The 20,825-nt window shown below is 49.0% G+C and overlaps 1 protein-coding gene across 2 annotated transcripts in view; it reads right to left on the reverse strand.

Moving 5' to 3' along the window:
- XRCC1 (X-ray repair cross complementing 1) overlaps positions 1 to 20,825 on the reverse strand; it is a 282,052-nt gene that overhangs the window by 110,333 nt on the left and 150,894 nt on the right. Inside the window, exons 9-10 of one of the 2 annotated variants that reach the window (XM_078655577.1) lie at positions 9,713 to 9,950; positions 6,646 to 6,762 (exon numbers count right to left, since the gene is read on the reverse strand). In XM_078655577.1, the coding sequence (XP_078511703.1) occupies positions 6,646 to 6,762; positions 9,713 to 9,950 (355 nt within the window). The remainder of the gene's footprint in view (positions 1 to 6,645; positions 6,763 to 9,712; positions 9,951 to 20,825) is intronic. The other variant, XM_078655578.1, reaches the window with a different exon arrangement.

A 20,825-nucleotide genomic window follows, 5' to 3' on the forward strand; every position in this document is an offset into this window, starting at 1 on the left:
CTGCAATCTGAGAGCACAAGGAAGACACCGACCGTGGATTACTGAACCCACAACTAGGTGTGATTATTGAAGAAAAAAAACAGGTTCCAGTGTGTGCCACTAAATGTTGTACCTGTATAGGCCTCGCCCCCAGGATGAAAACCACATCACACCAAAGGCAGACTCCAAACTACAGGCAGTGGAGTTTCTAGTCTACTGGTGAGAACATTCAGTCACATCTGATACGGCTTCTAGGGCGCGGTGAAGACTGATGGATCTGAGCCCTGCAAAGGAAGGCCAACTAGTGTGTAGTCTCAAGGGTTTTTTAAGAGCACAAAACCACAAGGGCCACTGATGGTCATCACTCAACGCATATTGATTGCAGAATGGCACTTCTGGGATGCGGGCACATCTGCAATTATAGCAAAGTAGAATATAGAACAACATTTACCTGTTGTGCGGACCCCATTTGCAGATAAGCTGCCGGAAGGGCACTGAAGCTAGCGTTCAGATAAACACTTCACCCCAGAATCAGCAGCATCTAGCAATACACTCGGCATCTCTGCTGCCTCCCACTTTCCCATTCAGAGATATTCAAATCTGAACCACTCAATACAATTAAGAAATCAGCTCGGCCTGGTCCCCTCCCTACACCACCCCAGACCTTTAGGGAAGCCCGCAGTGAATGCTTATTTAAAAGCTCCATTTTGCATGGGTGATTAAAGAGCAGAATTCTGTTTGAAGCTCAAGAACACAAGGGTGGCGGCAGCATTAGGGCACTGAGCATTGCACTTGAGATGGGAGACAAGCTTTAAAGGTCCTTCCAAAGTATCTGGAAGAGGTGGCAGCGTGCAAACACTGCAGAGAGCACGTAAGTCCTCCTAGAGTGGGAGGAGTTTGAACGAGAAAGCATCCCCACAGGAGCAGACAGACTGCCACGGCTACTTGCATCAGGCCCTGATCATCAGAGAGCTTTGCTGGGCCTCGTCTTAGTGTCAGTTTATGTTGCACGGTCTTGAACTGGTCAGGCAGCACTGTATTCTGTCGCTGCTGGTGAAACCCCTGCAGAAAGGAGAACTGTACTTGCAAGAAAGGTGCAGGCGTGGGCAGTGGGCTAAGCCTGCCCAGAGGAGCAGTAAAAGAACAGAGAGCCGGGTACTAAATCCGGAGGTTAAAGGAGGGCCAGATCTTTAGGGCCTTGAATAAGTGTAAGGTCTGAAAGGAACTCAAGTGGCGCCCCTTCATACATGCATGATCGAACAAGACGCATTCATAAAAGCAGAATAAAACCCATCGTTGACACAGCATTACCCCACAGTGCCTGAAGTTTCAGCCAAGACTAAGCACACTATCATCCAGGTATGCCTAAACACGTTGGCATTCTAAAGATACTGTCAGTGGTAACCAGCTGACCCAGGATAAAGTGCACTCTACACAACTCTACCTAGTCACTAATTAAAGAAAACAAAATCATGATTCTCACAGCCCACTTTCGAGACCAGGGCACGCTGAAAGGCTTCCGCTCAGCGTGGCACGTATTTTATGCCGACTCCTGCTTCAAATGAATACCAGAAATTACAAAACACGTCTAAATATTCCAAAGGTTAGCAAGAACTGTAAAAAGAGGCGCACGTGGGCCTCTGTCCTGCCACCCCCCCCCCCCTTCCGTGGTGCGTCCATGGCAACCCCTCTCAACCCGCAATATAAATGTCTCTCTTCAGCCCAGAAGGCCTAAATGAAGGCAAGAGGATCAAACCTCACCTCACCCCTCCCCTACCCCCAGCCACACCCTCTCTGCCGGGGGTACACAAAGGATGACAAAACAGAGAGCTCAATCCCACCCTCCTTCAGAAATACACCCAGAACTACTACTCTCCCACCCGGCTATTACAGCTGTGGGCTTCACACCAGGAAAACAGAAACTCTGGACTCTTTCCCGGCATCCCCCCCCCCCCCCCCAAGCAGGGCAAATAGAACCCCATTCTTTGTCCCACTTTCACCCCCTCCCAGACCCTGTTACCTAGAACAGCGACCTTTGTTGCTCCCCGACCAATATGGTGTCACAATTACCACCCACACACCTACATTAACATCATCTCGCTTTACTTTCCGCCCCTTTTATTTGCCCTCACAGAAATCCATGCTTTAAACCACTGAAAACCACTTTACAACCCAAAAGCATCTCCCTGCACTGCCCCTCATGAACAAACAAGGAAGGCACAGACCCCAAGTTCCATCTCTCGCTCAAGTGTCATCAGGTAGTGACGCCATCAGCAGAGACCACACCATGAACCCAACATTGCTTCCACAATCATTGAAGCCAAAACTGGCCATAGCCTCCTGGATGCAACACCAACTGGAACACCAAGCCCCTCCTCCAACAGAAGCCAAGGCTTCCCAGGCTCAGCTCAAATAGAAATACACACCAGACTAACTCTAGAACAAACTCATTCCACCAAAGAAGGGCGTCTTTGGGAATCCTGACCACGGTCACATTTCATCGCATCCACATATACACCAGCTCTTTAGATAGAACACTGGACACGCATCTCAAAAGTCAACAGAACTGAAACAACTGAGCCTAGGTCTCCAGGATAACTATCACATGCGGTCCCCTCTCATCTTCCCATCCATGATCTCAACCAAACCTAGCAAACCAATCACACCACTCTCTACGCCCTGAAGTCCTCACACACTCAACAATGCACCTAGAACATCAGCTAACACCTAGACCATCAACCAACACCAAACCATCCTACAGACATCCTTAAGGCCATCCAGAGGGCACGGTCCACAATGAGCCTCTACAAACCAGCAGCTAAGACACAGCTGACAGTTGCTAACAGCTCCCTGTTTAACAATAGATGACTCACTATACCTAGTACCAAAGCAAAGGAATAAAAACATACACGCATACCTCATTCAATGACCACGCTCTCCAGAAGCACAGGCATTGTCAGTAGAGTGCAGACAACAAGACAAAGCGGGAGGTGAAATGTCAGAGCACATTCAGCAATACACCATATGCGCCCAGCTGGGATCAGGTTCCAAATCTCTCTCCCTTTACCTACACGGACCAGAGAAGCAGCCCTCACACCAAAGAAGGGCAGGGTTTGATGGAAGTACAAAAATGAAACAAAGTCTTGCAATAGCAGGCAAGTTACGCTCAGTGCAAACCTAAGTCAATCTGGAAGCAAACACTGGTCCACACCAAGAGCCCCCACAAACCTTGTAGGGTGTGCAAAACAGCCCAGCAAGAAAAAGCTTACTTAGCACACACTATAGTGTGACCCCAAAGGCTGACAGGGGGCCAGGTCCATAAAGCTCGAGAAGAACTATCAGAGCCCCCAAGCAGAGGGTCTCAGAGAGGACCTTCAAGGACCTCCCGGAGGAAAAAACACAAACAGACAATGGAAGGGGAAAGATAAAGACCATGATGGAAGGTATCTACAACACAACATGCAGCACACTTTAGGAGCAGTGTGTGAGTGGGCACCACGTAGGCATGAAGCCCCAGACATAACTCAACTCCCCCTCAGCCCCTGCGTGCCAGGGAGTCCACCATGCTTTCTCAGGACTATAATTCAAAGCTCAAGAAGCAGCTCCATGGCATTCTAGGGCAGCGGAGGATGCTGGCAATCCAACGTGGAGGGGCAGCGCAACAAAAAAATATATACTTGTTTGACGAGTGGCTGATTGAGAAATACATTCTTTCAAACCGCACAAGACTTCGTTTTCCTTCAAGTACTTAAGGAGGATTTGAGAAAAAAAGTGATGGGACCCGCTTCCGTGGGGTCCGAATGCAACGAAGCAACTCTCGTTAAGGAGGAGGCAACAAATGCACGGAAGGTGTAGGAGGAAGAGAGATATATATATATTCATATTCCACGCTGCTCCCGTCCTGGTACTGCAATCCACATGAGCACAGGCTCCCAGACACCACACAATCCTAGTGCATCTCTTATGCTATTACTTCCAGCATGAGAGAAGCGCTGGGATTGGGCAGAGCAGGCCAGTTTCACGCTCCAGCAGGGACTGGGGTCTGTGCCCCTGAGCAAAGCAGATATCTCCAAGGAACAGCCTGGAGATATCAAAGTGCGCATGTTGGAAGTTTCGCCAAATCGGCATGCGCACTTTCAATGTCTATCACTCTTCCTCCCACCTGCTGCTGATGCCGCAAGATGACCTCGCCCCGCCCTAGACTCCCGACTGCAAGTGAAAAATAAAATGCAATAGAATAGTTTTATTGTAATTTTATTTTTCTTCTGTCTTCTGCATTTTAGCAGTGGGGCGACACTTCTCTACCAGAGCGGAGGAGCTGCCCCTGTTCTAAAGGCCCCATTTACCAATCAAAATGGGTCCAACAGACTCAAGATCCCCAGTGTGAGACCATCCCTTTATTTACTTATATTCCTTCACTGATTTTCACCCAAAATGTGATTTATATCAAATTATAGACTACCCAATTACACATACATGAGTAGCATTTCCTACCTTCTAGGTGGATTAGGGCACTAATACAAGGTCCTGACGAATTGCCATTGACCCGTTGTAAGCAGACCAGGCACGAAACATGTTGACCTGATTAAGACCCTGAGCCTGATTGCTGTCCTCTTTGGTTTACAGATTGTTTTAAACGGACATGAGTTTCCTGTAACCCATTGCCAATTTTAAGTTCTTCTCTCATTATCTATCACCACCCCTCCTGAGCTAGGTGCATGGCACAACTCTACTGCTTAACCACCAGCGGTTTAAGCAGAAAAGATCTCCAGCATAGAGCCCCCTCTGAGGGGTCGCTGCAAGGCGCGTAGCCCAATGATAAAGTATGCCACTGCAGTGGATGAGGGGTTGTGCATTCTATAATGGGATACTACTTCTGGTTTGACCCCTTTGTTCTAATGAACACCAGTGAGGTATTGACCACTTAACGGAACAGCATACCTTATTACGTGTTATGACCTAGGAACTCACAGACACATGAGTTCACTTTTTCCAAGGACTCCAGCGAAAAAAGAGGGTTAAGAAAGACTGCAGGGGAAACAAGGCACCAACACCAGCACTTCAAGGCACCCAAAATACCTGCAGGCAAATGCAACAGAGAAGCGCAGACAATATGCAAGAAGCAAACACAAGGAGATGATGGCCAGAGCGCTGAAACTTTTCAGACACTCACCCCCAGTCACAGATCTTGGTTGAATCCATCATCATTCTTTAGCTCACTTCACCACCCCAATTCAGACACAGCTATATACAAATCAGTCTCAACCCTGTGCCTCATGGGAACAGTCCAGCCCGAACTGTCAAGCCATGTCTTCTCTGGACCGGAAACAAGTATCCTGGGACCGGTTCTGGCTAAGAGCCCGCATCAGCCAGGCTAGCTTGAATCCAGTGGCAAAGTGAGCAAGGGACCCACGTCTGGGCAAACTGTGTCAACTTAGGGCCAACAAAGCAAACACAAAGAAATGATGGACGGAGCGCTGAAACTTTTCAGACACTCACCCTGAGTCACAGATCTGGGTTGAATCCATCATCGTTCTTTAGATCACATCACCACCTTAGTTCAGACAGAGCTACATGCAAATCAGTTTTGACCCTGTGCCTCATGGGAACAGCCCAGCCCGAACTGCCAAGTCATGTCTTCCCTCGACGGGAAACAAGCATTCCGGGACCGGTTTCAGGCTAACAGCCCTCCAAAGCCAGGCTAGCTTGAATCCAGTGGCAAAGTGAGCAAGGGACCCACATCTGGGCATCCCCTGCCATCTTAGGGCGAGCAAAGCAAATACAAGGAGATGATGGATGGAGTACTGAAACTTGACACTCACGCCCAGTCACAGATCTGGGTTGAATCCATCATTGTTCTTTAGCTCACTTCGCCACCCCAATACGCAAGAAGCAACCAAATCACAAATTCCAGTATTGAATGGACAGAAGAGGAGTAAATTATCCAAAACAATATATATTTAAGGCCAATCCCCGCAGTCGGGTCACACCACCTCAAGTCAGCTTGGAGAAAGAAGACAGACACTGTATGAACCACACTGACAAGTTCCAAAGCACATAGTGACAACACAGAGCAACCCAACTCTGAAAGGGCACGCAGTAAAGACTGAAAAGGTAAACAGAAACTCCGTCAAGTTACAGGAAACATAGGATGGATGTATCCAGCAGACAGGAGCAACTGAAGGAATTCTGGGTATAGGTGGATCTTAAGAGGCAGTCGTGTACAGTGAGGAGCTTAAACCTTTTACTGTTGGTAGGCAGAGGGGTGCCAGTGGTCACACCTGGTGTAAGGACTGAGGCGAGGAAGAGACCAGGTACTAACCAGGGGAAGAGTACCCAAAACTAAGGACACTTCTGAGAAACCTATTCGAATGAGGTCTTAATAGGGTTAGGAAAAACTAAAAATAAAACTTCCTCAGGGAGGATTGTGAAGCCAATACCCTCTCTAGGCAACAACACAGATACCAAAGTACATCTGTTCTATGGCTCCTCTCACTGCCAGATTGTAATAATTTGAGTTCTCTAGTTTGTAACGCCACTCCTAATTCCAAGTAGCCTCCAACTGCATACTTAGTCACACAAACAAATACACAATGACACAATGAAAATGACAGTACAAAGTGTACAGGATGAGACAGAATGAAACTGGAATTCCACGGCACTCACCCTTTGCACGGCAGGCGCTGCTTCCTCTTATGACAGTCCAGGATCCAGTCCTTGCGCACAATGATGCCCCCCATGGCCTTCACTTGGGCATATTTCGGGGTGTTAGAAAACGCACATCTGGAAAGGTAGAAAACAATGACATTGAATGTTTCTTTATCATATTACCCAAGTAGAAGGTCTAAGATGAATGGGCGAATTTAGAGCTCTGGGGCCGGGGCTAGTAGAGGAAACTCACAACAAGGGTTAGCGTATGTGGGTCAGAAAAGGCATTTAGAGCAAAGCTATGGCTGAGTTGTGGTACGAAGGTGGGGTGGAGGGAGGGTGCTGGGTCATGGGATGTGAACGGAGAATGGGATAAGGTTAAAGCGAGCGAGGTTGACAAAAGGTTATGTTGTGGGATGCTTATAAAATAGCGACCTATGAGATTGTCTAGGACCACTAGGAAGGGAGCGGGAGAAATGTAGTGAATAGAGGGTCTGCAAAGGAAAAGACTGTTTTGAGAGGTACAATGGGGAGGATGGTCTGTGAAAAGGATCTAGAGCTGGTAGGAAGGGCTGTAGCGAGAGGATGTGAAGAATGTCTGAGCTGAGGGGTTGGGAAGGTGGGTGTGTTGGAAGGCATGCCAGGTAGAGGGGCTGGAAAAGAGAGCTAGAAGATGGACTTGTTAGGAGGTCTGAGGGGAAGAGCTAGGGAAGGGGCCTTCAACGAGTATCACTTGGGAGAGTGGATATGGATAAAGAGGGTTAAATGAGGAGGATGAAAGAGGGGCTGCTATGGGGGAAATGTGAAGGACAACTCTACAAGGCAATCAGAGACTGCAACAACCCCCTGCTGGACCCTCTATTACACATTCTAGCAACAAAAGTGATAATATCAATCACTTCTTTATTCAGAATATTAACAAAATCATAACCCACATCACCTACTCTAAAAAAACATCCACAGTGCCTCCAGCTCCCCGTAACCCCAGAACAACCCCCAAAATCTGCAACCTTGAACTGCGCCTTGCAATAGGGCCTCAAAAACATTCTGACAATCTTAAGGCCGCCATCCCCCGAAGGCAATTTTCTACCTTCATCCTCGGTGAAATATATACATAGTCACCCTCATGAACATCCACGACATCTACAGCTCTTCTCCCAATCAAGTATCATTTCCACATGATCTCAAACATGACAGTTCCTCCCACTACTGAAGAATCTAGCTCAGCCCCAAAGATATTGCCAATTATTATGCCACCACCACACACCCTCCACTAATCAGAAGAACTGCAGAGAACATTGTCTCCATTCAACTGCCTCCGTCTATCTACAAAACCAGATAAGCAAGAACAACCCTTCAGAAACAGCAATCCATCTTCAGACCATAAGGCACCTCTAAGACCATCAGTCTTCACGCTGTCAAAAATACCCACGATCATGAACGAGGGCTCTACGCATCCTGACTGTACTAGACTTTGGACAATATTGAACCAAGAAGTGACCAGTACACTAGATAAATGAATGGGCTTTTACAATATGTACTAACAGTTGTTCACCTGGTAGTTTGCTTAGCACCATTAATAAATCCACAGGGGAACCGTACATTTCCGCAAACTCCACATGTCCTACGGATCTCCTCAGTTACAAAGAGTATATGGAATCCCTTCAACCTTTCCTATTGACAGCCGCCTCAAATTCCATCAATATGTCTGCCGCCAACAAACAATTCCACTTGAATATCTCCAAAGTGCTTGAAAATCAGTGCATCCAACACTGTCTCTATTGTTATCAGAATTCCAAGTCAAGCAATTACATGAATCCACATCTGACCCGACAGAATTCCTCCTGCTTGCCACACGCAAACCCTTGGCTTGCTCTCCAAAATTAACCTAGACTGCTTCACTCAGCAGACACCAGCCCATTGGAAGACATTGCAGAAGCTGTAGAGCATGTCAAAGGCTTGAACTAGTTCGAGAGTGTAACTAGAAAGTACTTCCTACTGCAATCCTGCATCATCTTCAAGCCCAGCTACATAATATACAGGTTCACAAGAAATGGCCCCCTGTGTAGACTAGGCTATCAACAGACTACACACCAAAAACTACAAAGCAGAGAACATCTGAAGAAAGGAATATCTAGCTACTCTACAAAGATCTGGAAAAACATACAGGTCAGGAAAAGAACTACCCTGATCATACTGCAGTTCAGGAAGGCCCTGAAGACTCGTGTCTTCATAGAACACAACACTGATTATTAAAAACAAGAAGGAGAATCACCATATTTGAATAGTTTGCCTCACTTTAACCAATACTGAATCGCATCCCTGTGTACACACCCTTGTACAGCCCATCATTTATTTCTAGCTATGTTTGTAATATGCAAGTACCCCATAATGCGCTGGGACTAAGGACTGAAAAGCAGGACTGGCGAGACGGAAGAGAACAAAGGTCTAAAAAGAGGGAATCAAAAGGATAGACTGAGAGGGGGTCTGGAGAGAAGGGATGAAAAGAAATACTGGAGGAAAGAGAAGGAAAGGAGAGCTGGAGATCTCCTCTTACTCAAGGTACCCATCAGTGGTATCCAGCAGACACAGCTACAGTGCACCCCCCAACTTACAGCGTTTTACCCGGTAGCAAAAACCCTTTGTTCGTTTGCTTCTTGGTGATTACGTCTTGAACCCTTTCAGTCTTTCACCTCTTTCTGCATGATCACTTCCAAAGATCTGGAAACTTCACTTTAAATGGCTATTGTTGAAATGCATCTAATGTTTCCAAATGGAAAACATTCCCATGTTTTAAAAAATAGGTGGAACAATCTTGAAATGCAGGACAGCCATGTTACATCTCATGCAACAGCTCCCCCCTCCCACCCAAAAAAACCAGCACAACTTATATCTGTCCCCTCCACCAAGTCCTACGTGTAGCTGGGATACCCCCACCAACACTACACTTTGTGAAACAATTCAGGGTAAGAAAAACTAAATATCAAAGAGGAATGAAAATTCAAATGTCACTCTGCACCCCTTCCCTCGCTAGGTAGCTGTGCCCTCAACCCACAGTCACTCACCTTCCCACCTCTTCACTTACATGAGGTGTGTGCTGTCCACAGTCCAGTCTGGTCGGTACTTGGCACCCATCTCCAGGGCCTTGTCGCGCAGCTCGGAGCGAAAGGGGTTCTGGAAGCCACTTAGCACAAACACAGTGCCTTGAAGCAACTGTCCAAATGCTGTGGGCGGCTTCTCCTTTTTCACACTGCTCTTCTCTGGCACCACGGGTTTCTTTGGCTGGGAGGCTGCTGGCATAGCGGGTGAGGAAGGCGACTCTGCTACAAGGACAAAGGAAGAGCATAAGTTATATTCAACAGAACAGCAGCACACATCTAATGCATACCAACACTAGGATGGAATAGCTGGGAGAAACTGTTCATAGGAGAAAGGTCTTACAAAATGCATGCCCATATTCAACTGGAACGTTCCACCCGAATCTGCACGGCCCACGAAGCAAGGATACCTTATCTTCCAACATTTTGTGACACAAAACTAGCCACCCTTCACAGGATGCTGGGAACTTGGATTGCCTATGGACACCCTTCAGGTTAATTTAGTTTTACAATGTTTTCATTCATTATTAGATATTTTTTATTTTCTGGTCCAACTCTTAAATTCACAAAGAAACACCTGCCAAACGCAACCCATCTGCTTTCTTGGCAGGCATATTAAAAATCCACTAATTTCCCCAAAATAACAAATAACCAGAGGTCACATAAAAACACCATTATTTTGTCTCCTTCAATGAAAAACATCCTGGTTGTAATGTGATACTGTTTTAGAAGCCAGCCACCTTCAATGAACAAATCTTTAAATGTTTTACTTCTTCCACATTGGAGAGATTGTTGCTAATAAAAAACATAGAAAACTATGATGATGGTGCACATTTTATTATCCTTCTGTAACTATTTAATTTTTAGGTTTCGCCTACAGCACGTGGTCTCAGCGTAATCAATTGTTCTTTAAATGAATATGCTACTTACCAGTATGCATCTGTTCTTGGCATGTAGGGCTGCTAACATTCATATCTTAGCATTAGATCGCCGCCTAGTGTTGGGTCCGGATGATCGCACATTGTTGTCCTGGAAGAGTCTTCGAAGTATCCTGAGATAGGTGGCTCCTCCCCTGGACTACAGTGCGCATGGGCATCGGCTCCATCCCCAGATTGTTTTTCGCCATTGTGGCAGAAGATGGAGTGAAAAGTGTAAAGGATGTCCATGCTAATAAGTGAATACAATAGTATATCTGCAGCTGCGACAGGCACCGGGGAGGAGGGTGGGCGATATGAATGTTAGCAGCCCTACATGCCAAGAACAGATGCATACTGGTAAGTAGCATATTCAGTTCGAGGCATGTGGGCTGCTAAATTCATATCTTAGCATAGAATACATAGCAGTCCCTCCATCAGCGGCGGTTGCCCGTGCCAGCTGCAGAAACCTGAAAAAGTGTTTTGAGAACAGCCTGTCCTACAGCAGCTTGCTGCTTGGAATGTACATCAACACAGTAGTGTTTTGTAAAGGTATGTGGTGTAACCCACGTGGCTGCTCTGCAAATATCCTCTAAAGGAATGTTTCCTAGGAAAGCCATGGATGCCCCCAGTGTGCGTGTGGAGTGCGCCCTTGGGGGTATTGTTAAAGTGCGCTTGGCTTTTTGATAACATATCTGGATGCACTTAACTATCCACCTGGCTATTCCTGCTTTGGAAATTGGGTTGCCTTTGTGTTGTGGTGCGAAGGCAACAAAAAGTTGTTTTGTTTTTCTAAAGGGTTGTGTTCTGTCTATGTAGTACATCAACGCCCTCCGTACATCTAAGGTATGGAGCATTCTTTCCGCCACCGTTTGTGGGTTTTGAAAGAATGCCGGCAAGTCAATAGTTTGGTTGAGATGAAACTGTGACACCACCTTTGGAAGGAATTTGGGGTTAGTGCGCAGCACTACCCTATTTGGATGAATATGAATGAATGGCTCTTGGATTGTGAGCGCTTGTAGCTCACTAACGCGCCTCAGAGACGTAATAGCTATTAGGAAGGCTACTTTCCACGTAAGGAACTGGAGTTCACACGAGTGCAGTGGCTCAAATGGTGGTCCCATCAGTCTGGTGAGAACCACATTGAGGTTCCACACCGGAGCTGGCGGTGTTCTTGGGGGAATAACTCGTTTTAGACCTTCAAGGAAGGCCTTAATGGCAGGCACTCTGAAGACGGAGAGATGCTGCCTGTTCTGAAGATAAGCCGCTATGGCGGATAGATGTATCCGAATGGAAGTGTACGCTAGATTGCACTTGTAAAGATGCAACAGATAGCAAATGATCTCATGGATAGATGCATCTAGCGGGTTGATGTCATTGGCAGTACAGTAAATGACAAAACGCTTCCATTTTGCAGCATAGCATGCTCTGGTAGTTGGTTTCCTTGCCTCCTTGATGATGTCCATGCATTCCGGAGGTAGGTTAAGGTATCCAAACTCTAGGACTTCAGGAGCCAGATCGCCAGGTTGAGCTGTTGCGGATCTGGATGCTGAATTTCTCCATGGTTCTGCGTCAAAAGACTGGGCGTGAGGCGCAGTCTTTGATGCGGCACCACGGAGAGTTCGAGGAACGTGGTGTACCATGCTTGGCGCGCCCACGTTGGAGCAACTAGGATGAGAGTCATCGCGTGCTGCCTTAGCTTTCTTGCGACCAGCGGTATCAGAGGGGCTGGCGGAAAAGCGTACGCAAATTTGCCTGACCAGTTCATCCATATCGCATTCCCCTGCGACTGTGGGTGAGGGAACCTGGCGGCAAAGAGTTGGCATTTTGCGTTTTCTTTTGTGGCAAACAGGTCTATCTCCGGATGACCCCACTGCTGGAAGTACGGGCGGAGGACAGATGGGTGTATCTCCCACTCGTGCATTTGATGGCTGTACCTGCTGAGCAGATCTGCCATCTGATTGTCCTTTCCCGGGAGGTGTTCTGCCATGAGGAAAATGTTCCTCTGAATGGCCCACTTCCACATGCTTTGAGCCAGATGAGACAGCTGTGGCGAGTGTGTGCCTCCCTGCTTTTGAATGTAGTACATCGCGGTCATGTTGTCCGTCCGGACTAACACTATCTTGTTGCACAGATGTACAATGAAGGACTTGATCGCCATGAAGATTGCCATCAGTTCCAGATAGTTGATGTGCATCTTCTGTTGCTGCGTCGTCCATAGTCCCTGCACTGTGTAAGTGAGCAGATGAGCTCCCCATCCTTGGAGAGATGCGTCCGTTGTCAGGATAATCTGCGGCACAGGCTCTTGGAACAGTCGGCCCTTGCAAAGGTTGTGTGGAGTCCACCAATGCAGAGAGTCGTATGCCCGACTGGTAACCAACACTAGGTCTGTCAATTGCCCCTGAGCCTGTGTCCACTGATTCGCTAAGCACTCCTGGAGCGGGCGCATATGCAACCGTGCGTGAGGGACTATGAAGATGCAGGAGGCCATCATGCCTATCAACTGCATAAACACTCTCGCTGGAAGCGAGTGTTGTGGTCTGAACCTCTTGATTAGAGACTGCATGCTGTCTATCCTGACCTGGTTTGGCTGAGCCATGGCCGTCAGGGTATTGATCGTCGCACCTAGAAACTGCCGGACATGTGCCGGCTGAAGGTGCGACTTCGGGTAGTTCAGCGAGAAGCCCAGATTGTGTAGGAGGTGAATGGTAGTCGACATGTCCGCTGCGCACTGTTGTTCCGACTTGGCTTGAACGAGCCAGTCGTCCAGGTAGGGGTAGACATGGATGTTCTGCCTCCTGAGGTGCGCGGCTACTGTCGCCAGACACTTGGTAAATACCCTTGGGGCTGTGGTGACTTCGAAGGGTAGGACTTTGAACTGGTAATGCTTGCCTTGAATAGTGAACCTGAGGTATTTCCTGTGGGACGGGTGTATTGGAATGTGGAAATAAGCATCCTTGAGGTCTAAGGTTGCTAAGAAATCTCCTTGGTTTAGCAAGGGAAGAATCTGTTGGAGTGTAAGCATATGGAAGTGTTCTGATAGTATGTACAGGTTGAGGGGACGTAGATCTAGAATGGGTCTGAGAGATCCGTCCTTCTTTGGAATAAGAAAGTACAGGGAATATACCCCTGTGCCTTCCTCTCCCTCCGGCACGAGCTCGATTGCACCTTTTTGCAGCATCACCACTACTTCCTGCTGCAATAAGTGCAAGTGCTCTGCGGACATAGGCCTTTGCCTTGGCGGGATGTTGGGTGGAGTGGATTTTAACTCTAGGCAATAACCATACTGGATTAATTGTCGCACCCACCTGTCTGTGGTGATGTTTCTCCAGACGGGCAGGAACTGCTGCAGTCTCCCCCCGACAGGTGTTAAGTGGTCGGGGGGCAGTGACAGAGAGTCACTGTTTGCTTGGGGTAGAGGAGCGGGAGCTGTTTCCTCTGCCGCGACCTCTGTTGCTGTTATTTCTGTAACCTCCCTTGTTCTGTTTTGTGAACGAGGATTGTGCTCCACCTCTTGAGAACTGAGATTGTTGACCCATTTGTCCTCTGGTGACTCCACGTGCACCTGAGCGACGAAAATTGCTGCGACGAAACTGTTGTGACTGTAGGGCCCCCATGGACTTAGCAGTTTCTGTGTCCTTCTTTATCTTTTCAAGGGTGGTGTCAACATCTGGACCAAACAGTCTATCTGGATTGACTGGCTGATTAAGGATGGTTGTCTGAATATCAGGTTTAAACCCTGATATGCGGAGCCAAGCCTGTCGTCTCAGCATGACGCTAGTGTTAATAGCCCTAGCTGCTGTGTCTGCTGCGTCAAGTGCACACTTGATGGCTGCGTTGGAAATCAGTTTTCCTTCCTCAATGAGCAGTTTCGTGGCCTCTTGAAACTGCGGGGGCAGGTGTTGTACAATCTGCTCTAGGGTGTCGTAATGCGCCCTATCGTAACGTGCTAAGAGTGCCTGTGTATTAGAAATACGCCAAAAGTTGGCGGCTTGTGCAGCTACTCTCTTGCCCCCTGCCTCTAGCACTTTGGACTCCTTATCCGGGGGAGGAGCTTCACCCGTTGTTTGGGAGTTAGCCCTTTTGCGGGCATTAGCGACCACCAGGGAGTCCAGCGGCAACTGTCCACGAATGTATGCAGGGTCCGCAGGTGCTGGTCTGTACTTTTTTTCAATACGTGGATTGACCACTCTCGCCCTGGTAGGCTCTTTAAAGATGTCCGCAGCATGCTTGAGGACCCCCTTGAGCATAGGCAGTGTCTTTACAGTCCTCTCCGAGACTGAAAAAGTGTCAAAGAGAAAGTCTTCTTCAACCGGGTCAGCATGCATGTCCACATCATGATTAGCAGCTGCCCTCTCAATCAGTGCATGAAAACCTGCAGAGTCCTCAGTTGGGGATGCACGGGCACTGAAAAGTTGTGGGTCATGTCCCACACTCTGGTTGCCTTGGTCACCAACGTCATCATATGTATCCGGATGTACATCTGGTTCATTGACGGGGAAGGTGTATTGGTCCTCTTCATCATATCCCTCACCCTCAGATTGGTCTGGTGAGGGAGTAGGGCTTCATCTTGGAGGAGGCTGGATAGGCTCTATGAGGTTAGAAGCGTCCTGAGGAACCCTCTTTTTCTTTAGTGGGATGACATATGAGTCCAGAGGCTCTGAAGTGATCCTCCTTTTATATAGGGTTAATTTGCCAGTGTTGGCGTCGATGAAGTGCTCAGAATCGTCTTCTGATTCGAGTTCTCGACCTGAAGGTGCTCCTGCCGTAGAAGAATCCGACTTTTTTGGCGTCGATTTCGTCGAAAAGGCTTTCGGCGCCTCTTTTGGCGGCAGAAGGAAGAGAAGTTTACTTGCAGGCTTTACCGGCATGTCCATCGGCTTCTGTGCAGGCTTCACCGGAATGTCCATCGGCTTCTGTGGCGATGGCATCGGAGCCGACGTAGCCAAGGCTTTCTCCCTGATCCTCTGCAGCGAAGAGGCGATGGGGGACGTGTCAACAGCAGTGGGCTTTGGCGTTGACGAGGAGGCCTTGACCTTGCCCTCGGATCCGACGTCCTGGTGACCCTTCTGAGTCTTCGACGATGATGCCGCAGCCGCTGACCCAGAGTCTTTGGATCGATGTACCGACGTACCAGCCTTCGATCCACGTGGCTTTATCGGCGCCGTCTCCACCACGCGTCCGACTAACGGAGTCCCAGTCGGAACCGGAGCCCCTTCGCCGACTTTTGCGGGCTTCGACGGTGCCGCAGAGGATGAGCCGTGCCGACCACCCTTCTTAGAGGATACCTCCTCCGTCGTCGATTTTGACACCGTGGAATCGACAGATTTTTTCGACTTGTGAGGACCGGAGGTCGAAGGAGTCGATGGAACAGCGGTCTTGGTCATTTTTTGTGGCACGGCCGCCATCTTAGGTGTGGTCGAATCCGTAAGTTTCGGTTTCGATTTCGGGTCGGCCATCTTAGGTGTAGTCGACACCGTTGGTTTCTGTTTCGATACGTTTTGCCCAGCAAGTGTGTCCGTGGCCGGGCTGGAAGGCGGGGCCGTGGCTTGCGGTACAGGGTCTATGGGAAGGCCGACAGGCGATCCCTCGACCCGATCTTGCTCTTCGTAACCTTCGGGGCATAGCTCGTCCGCTGAGCTATCTTCCGCGGCCCCATAAACCTCTTCGTCGTCCCCTACCTCTTCGACGTATTCAAGGCCTTGACCCCCGACTCCGTCGTCGTGTTCCGGATCTGCCTCGACCTCCGTCTCGGGCGGGGAGATTTGAAGATGATGGCTCTGGACCTCATCTTCTTGGTCGCCGAAGATGTTTTCTGGATCCGGGGCCGCTTGTCTGGCCTCAAGGCGCACCGCGCGCCGAAGCTTGAGTGTCTTCTTGGACCTGAATCTTGCGCAGGCCATGCAGTTGTCCTCGTTATGGTCTGGTGAAAGGCACTTGTTACAGACCGGGTGGACGTCTATGTGTGGGTATTTGGACCCACAGAGCGGGCAGTACTTAAACGGACTCCGCTCCATGCTGGAAAGTTGCGGTCGTGTCGCGATGAGAAGGCCTCGATGTCCGAAGAGTGAAAAATCACCGTTGATTCCGACTCAAAGAGACGGAAGAACTCGAGACCGTGCGCAAACAATACCGACGCTATGAAAACAAGGCCTTTTGGCCTGAAAAAAGTTAGTTTTTCTCGGTTCCGACAGAGAGACGTCGAGACCGCATCCGAACCCAATGGCGGAAAAAAACAATCTGGGGATGGAGCCGATGCCCATGCGCACTGTAGTCCAGGGGAGGAGCCACCTATCTCAGGATACTTCGAAGACTCTTCCAGGACAACAATGTGCGATCATCCGGACCCAACACTAGGCGGCGATCTAATGCTAAGATATGAATTTAGCAGCCCACATGCCTCGAACACAATAATACAAAAGCTTTAAAGGAGGTTAGAGTTCACACATTACTTACCTTTACTTACCATTGGTTGGCTCCCATGTCACTCTTGTTTCCTTGCTTTCTACCAGTCGGTGGTGCATCCTCCTCCTCGTCTTTGGCTTTCTCCTGGGCTGGGCTTCAATCTTCATCTCTTAATCCCTGCAGTGGAGCATTGAACATGTACTGCTTCCCGTGGCCGGTGCCCTTCACCTGTCCACAGGCTCCTTAAGGTTGTCTTTATTAAATTACTTTTCGGCACCCCTGTCGTTCTTTTTTACCCACTCACCCCACCACCTTTGTTCCCTCACCCTCCTCCCTCTTGCTATGCTTTTTTCCAGGTTTATGGAGAAGACGCGATCCAAAGGTATTGGAGCACTTTACATGAGCACCATTTACTTTACACAAGGACACATTCATTTTTAGGCACCGGGAGTTTCAGACATTTGCACAGAATCACAGGATGTTGAGCCGACCATACCAACACATCTTATTTAAAAATATTAGCAAAGTCAAATAGCTCGCACTGAACTATTTGGCTTTGTTAACCCGTTCCGTGCTTATGACGAGCTGAGCTCCTCATGACCGTTGCGCCCACGCTGGGATAATTCCCCTGTTGTGCGTTCCATTGGAACGGGCATGCCGGCTGAGCTCGTCATGGGCACAGCGCCACCGTGCTGCATGACGAGCCGAGCTCGTTATGAGCACCGCGGCGCTGCGCGCGCCCCCAGCACAGCGGGGGAATTAGCCCCGCAGGGGAGGGGTTAACGTGTTTTTTAAAGATGTTACACACCAGCGCTGGCTGCTGTGCAACAGGACTTAAAGTAAACAAAACAAGCACTATGCCGCAGTCAATGCTGGCAACAATATAGCCCTTTGTTTTTATTTGCTTTGAGACATGTTACACAGCAGCTGCTGTGCAACATCTTACATAACACTGGAGCAGTGGTCGAAGTGGGCAGGATTAGCAGGCCACGGTGTGCCCCTACTTCTTTAATTCAATAGATTCCTTTCCCTTAATTATTAATTTTTTTTAAAACACGTCCCATGACGCAGAAATACCCAAGGCCTACAGATAAGGCTTGGCGTTCGTGGCCGTGGGGCAGTATGGTGATTCAGTGGGGAGAGGATGTGGCACTATGGTCAGAGCTACCAAATTTGGAACTGGGGAACCAGGTTCATCCTTCATGACCAGTCTCCCAGACCACTCTCCTGAGGGAGCACATTCCCATGTTAGACCTTAGAAGGCCCCGCTAGACCCTAGAAGCCCTGATGTCTTAGGACCAGCAGGTGGATTCTAGCGGTGGTAAGTGTGCGTTAACCTTGAAGGCCTGCCCACCACAATCCATGCTGAAGTTCATCTCCAGTCTTGCAGGCAGGCTTATGAAGCAGCACACCCTAGCGCAACAGTGACTGTCACTGGGGTCACAGGACCCTTGAGAAGGAACCGCTCTAGGGCGGTGCGTACGTTGTGACCACACCAGGTGCTGACTTCAGGTGGGGGTGTCGTTCTTGCAAGTATATTCTGGTTTTAAAAGCACTTGCTGCCTCCTTCCTGGCCTCCATCACTTTTCAATAACAATAAAAATGTCAAGATAACTCCAGTGATAAACGTTCTTCCTAGAAAGAGATCAGAGTTTTGTCTACTGGAAGTTTTAACTCATGGAAAGGTAGCAAAGAGGGTTAATGTACCTGCTGTAAAGAACATGTACCATGCAGATTAAAAAGTGCACATAATGTAAATAGGTCAGTGAGTTACTGCTTTTGTCAGAGAGATCCTAATCACCCTTTGCTTTAGATATAGTATACCTATATCTAAACCTAAAATGGGCACACAGATCTCCTATCAGTCACTCCTATGGCAGGCCTTAACAATCCTGGTGGCAGAGTGCTTGGAATCGTGTGAGATAGTGCTCTGGCATGAGCTGAGCCTGTCTGCGGCCTTCGGGATCTATCCCGTAGCCGTTTCCATGATAGCGTCAGACCATATACTTTTAAGTGCCTTATAATCCTCGCGGTTATGGTAACTTTGGTTTGACATTATCTAAACATGTCGTGTAAGGTGTCATACGCTTTGGAATACTACCCCCTCGCCAGTTCTGGCTACGGGGGTAGCATTCCACCCCTCTAGAGGGAGAAGACATGTTGGTAGCTGTAACCCCGGTTAAAGTTGAACACAGCCTCAGCTCCACAAAATGGATGCTGCCACCGAGACACAAGTCTGCCCTCCTGCTGCTGGGAGTCCTTCCAGCGAGGGAGGCCTGGACAAAGGGTTTCCTGTCAGGGGCGGTGCCAGCACCATCCCAGACAGGATTTTGTGTATCCCAGGTAGGCAGGGCTGAAAGGAAGGTGACTGCAAGTGGCACCCCGGTGCTCACTGTGCATATGCCGGCTCAAACCAGTTCCAGAGGCCCACCAGCCCCTGAGCTGGGGAGAGACCGGACAAAGGAGAGGGGTGTAACCACCCCCCTCCTGGTCCCACCCATGGGCAGGACCTAGTCGCGTGCCAGCCCCTTTTCTTAGGATAAAGGTAGGAGCAGGCCCCCTTCCCAAATTGGATAATCTTGAAACTTGAACTACTTTCCACGAAAGGAACTCTTGTCACTCTCTGAAAACTCTCCCTTGTGGCTAAGGAGTAGCCACCCTGCACCAGCAGGAACCATTGAAGCGCTTGCGGTTTGCTGGACGTCCATCCTCCGGACCAAGACTGACCAGCTCGACGAGACCCGGATTCCCTGCCATCGCTGACCTCTACCTGCATCATCAGCCCAGCTGAGATTCGTGGGTGTGACGAGACCCGAGGGACCGGCCATCTTCAAGACCTGCACGACGCTTCACCAGCACGACAACCGGGGGACCCTCGAGTGAGTGCACTGGGGTTTGAGAAGCCCTAACCATAAGCAGCTCCAGCACCGAAGTCCAGCCCCCCAGCATCCACGAGATCTGCGTGGGGCCCTTCTGCTTCCTCGCTGCTTGCCACGTTGTCCGGTCACTTGCCCGTTGGCTAGTGGCCCTCCTGACGACGTACCACGACGATTTCACCGCTGGTCTAGGTCCCCTAGACTGGCCCTTGCTTCTTGTCCAACGAGAAGTGCCCTGGACCCTCCTGGTCCACTCCAGACGCCATCTTGACTCCACCGCGTGGGCTTGCCTTTGCCAAGGTTTGTTGCTCCTATCCTGGATCCAGCATCGCAGACAGCAGACACCATCGTGGGACAGCTAGCACCTCCAGCCTGGTCGCCGACAACGCTTCCTGGCCCGTGTGCCTGCAGAGTCCAGCGTCACCCACTCACCTGATTGCGGCGACTTCATCCGGTGCCATCCTGGTGCCCACACAATCACTGGCTAGTGATTAAGAACTGAGTCCCCTCTGCTTTCAGGTCGTCCTCTTCACCGATCCAAAATACAACTGCTGAGGTCTTTTAGTGTTCAAGAGTAACTGGGCGCACACCAGGATAACCGCTAGATAGTAGATACCAAGAGTAAACAGTGTAGGCAATGGGGCGAGTGGTAATTCCTCACAACCACTCGAAAAGACCAGAAAACCGGTCTGCAATGAATGAGAACAACTGTGCCCCTGCACTAAACACAATATGTGAAAAAAAAAATTCCAAGGTGCGAATTTGAGTTATTGAACGTAATAGTGTAACTTAGCACATCAATCTAAACAGATAGTAGAAGTACATAACTCAGTGAACCTTGGATTTTTTTTTTTTTCTCACATATTGTGTTTAGTGCAGGGGCACAGTTGTTCTCACTCTTCACC

The sequence above is a fragment of the Lissotriton helveticus genome, chromosome 7 (genome assembly GCF_964261635.1).
Source record: "Lissotriton helveticus chromosome 7, aLisHel1.1, whole genome shotgun sequence".
In the NCBI taxonomy this organism is placed as follows: Eukaryota; Metazoa; Chordata; class Amphibia; order Caudata; family Salamandridae; genus Lissotriton; species Lissotriton helveticus.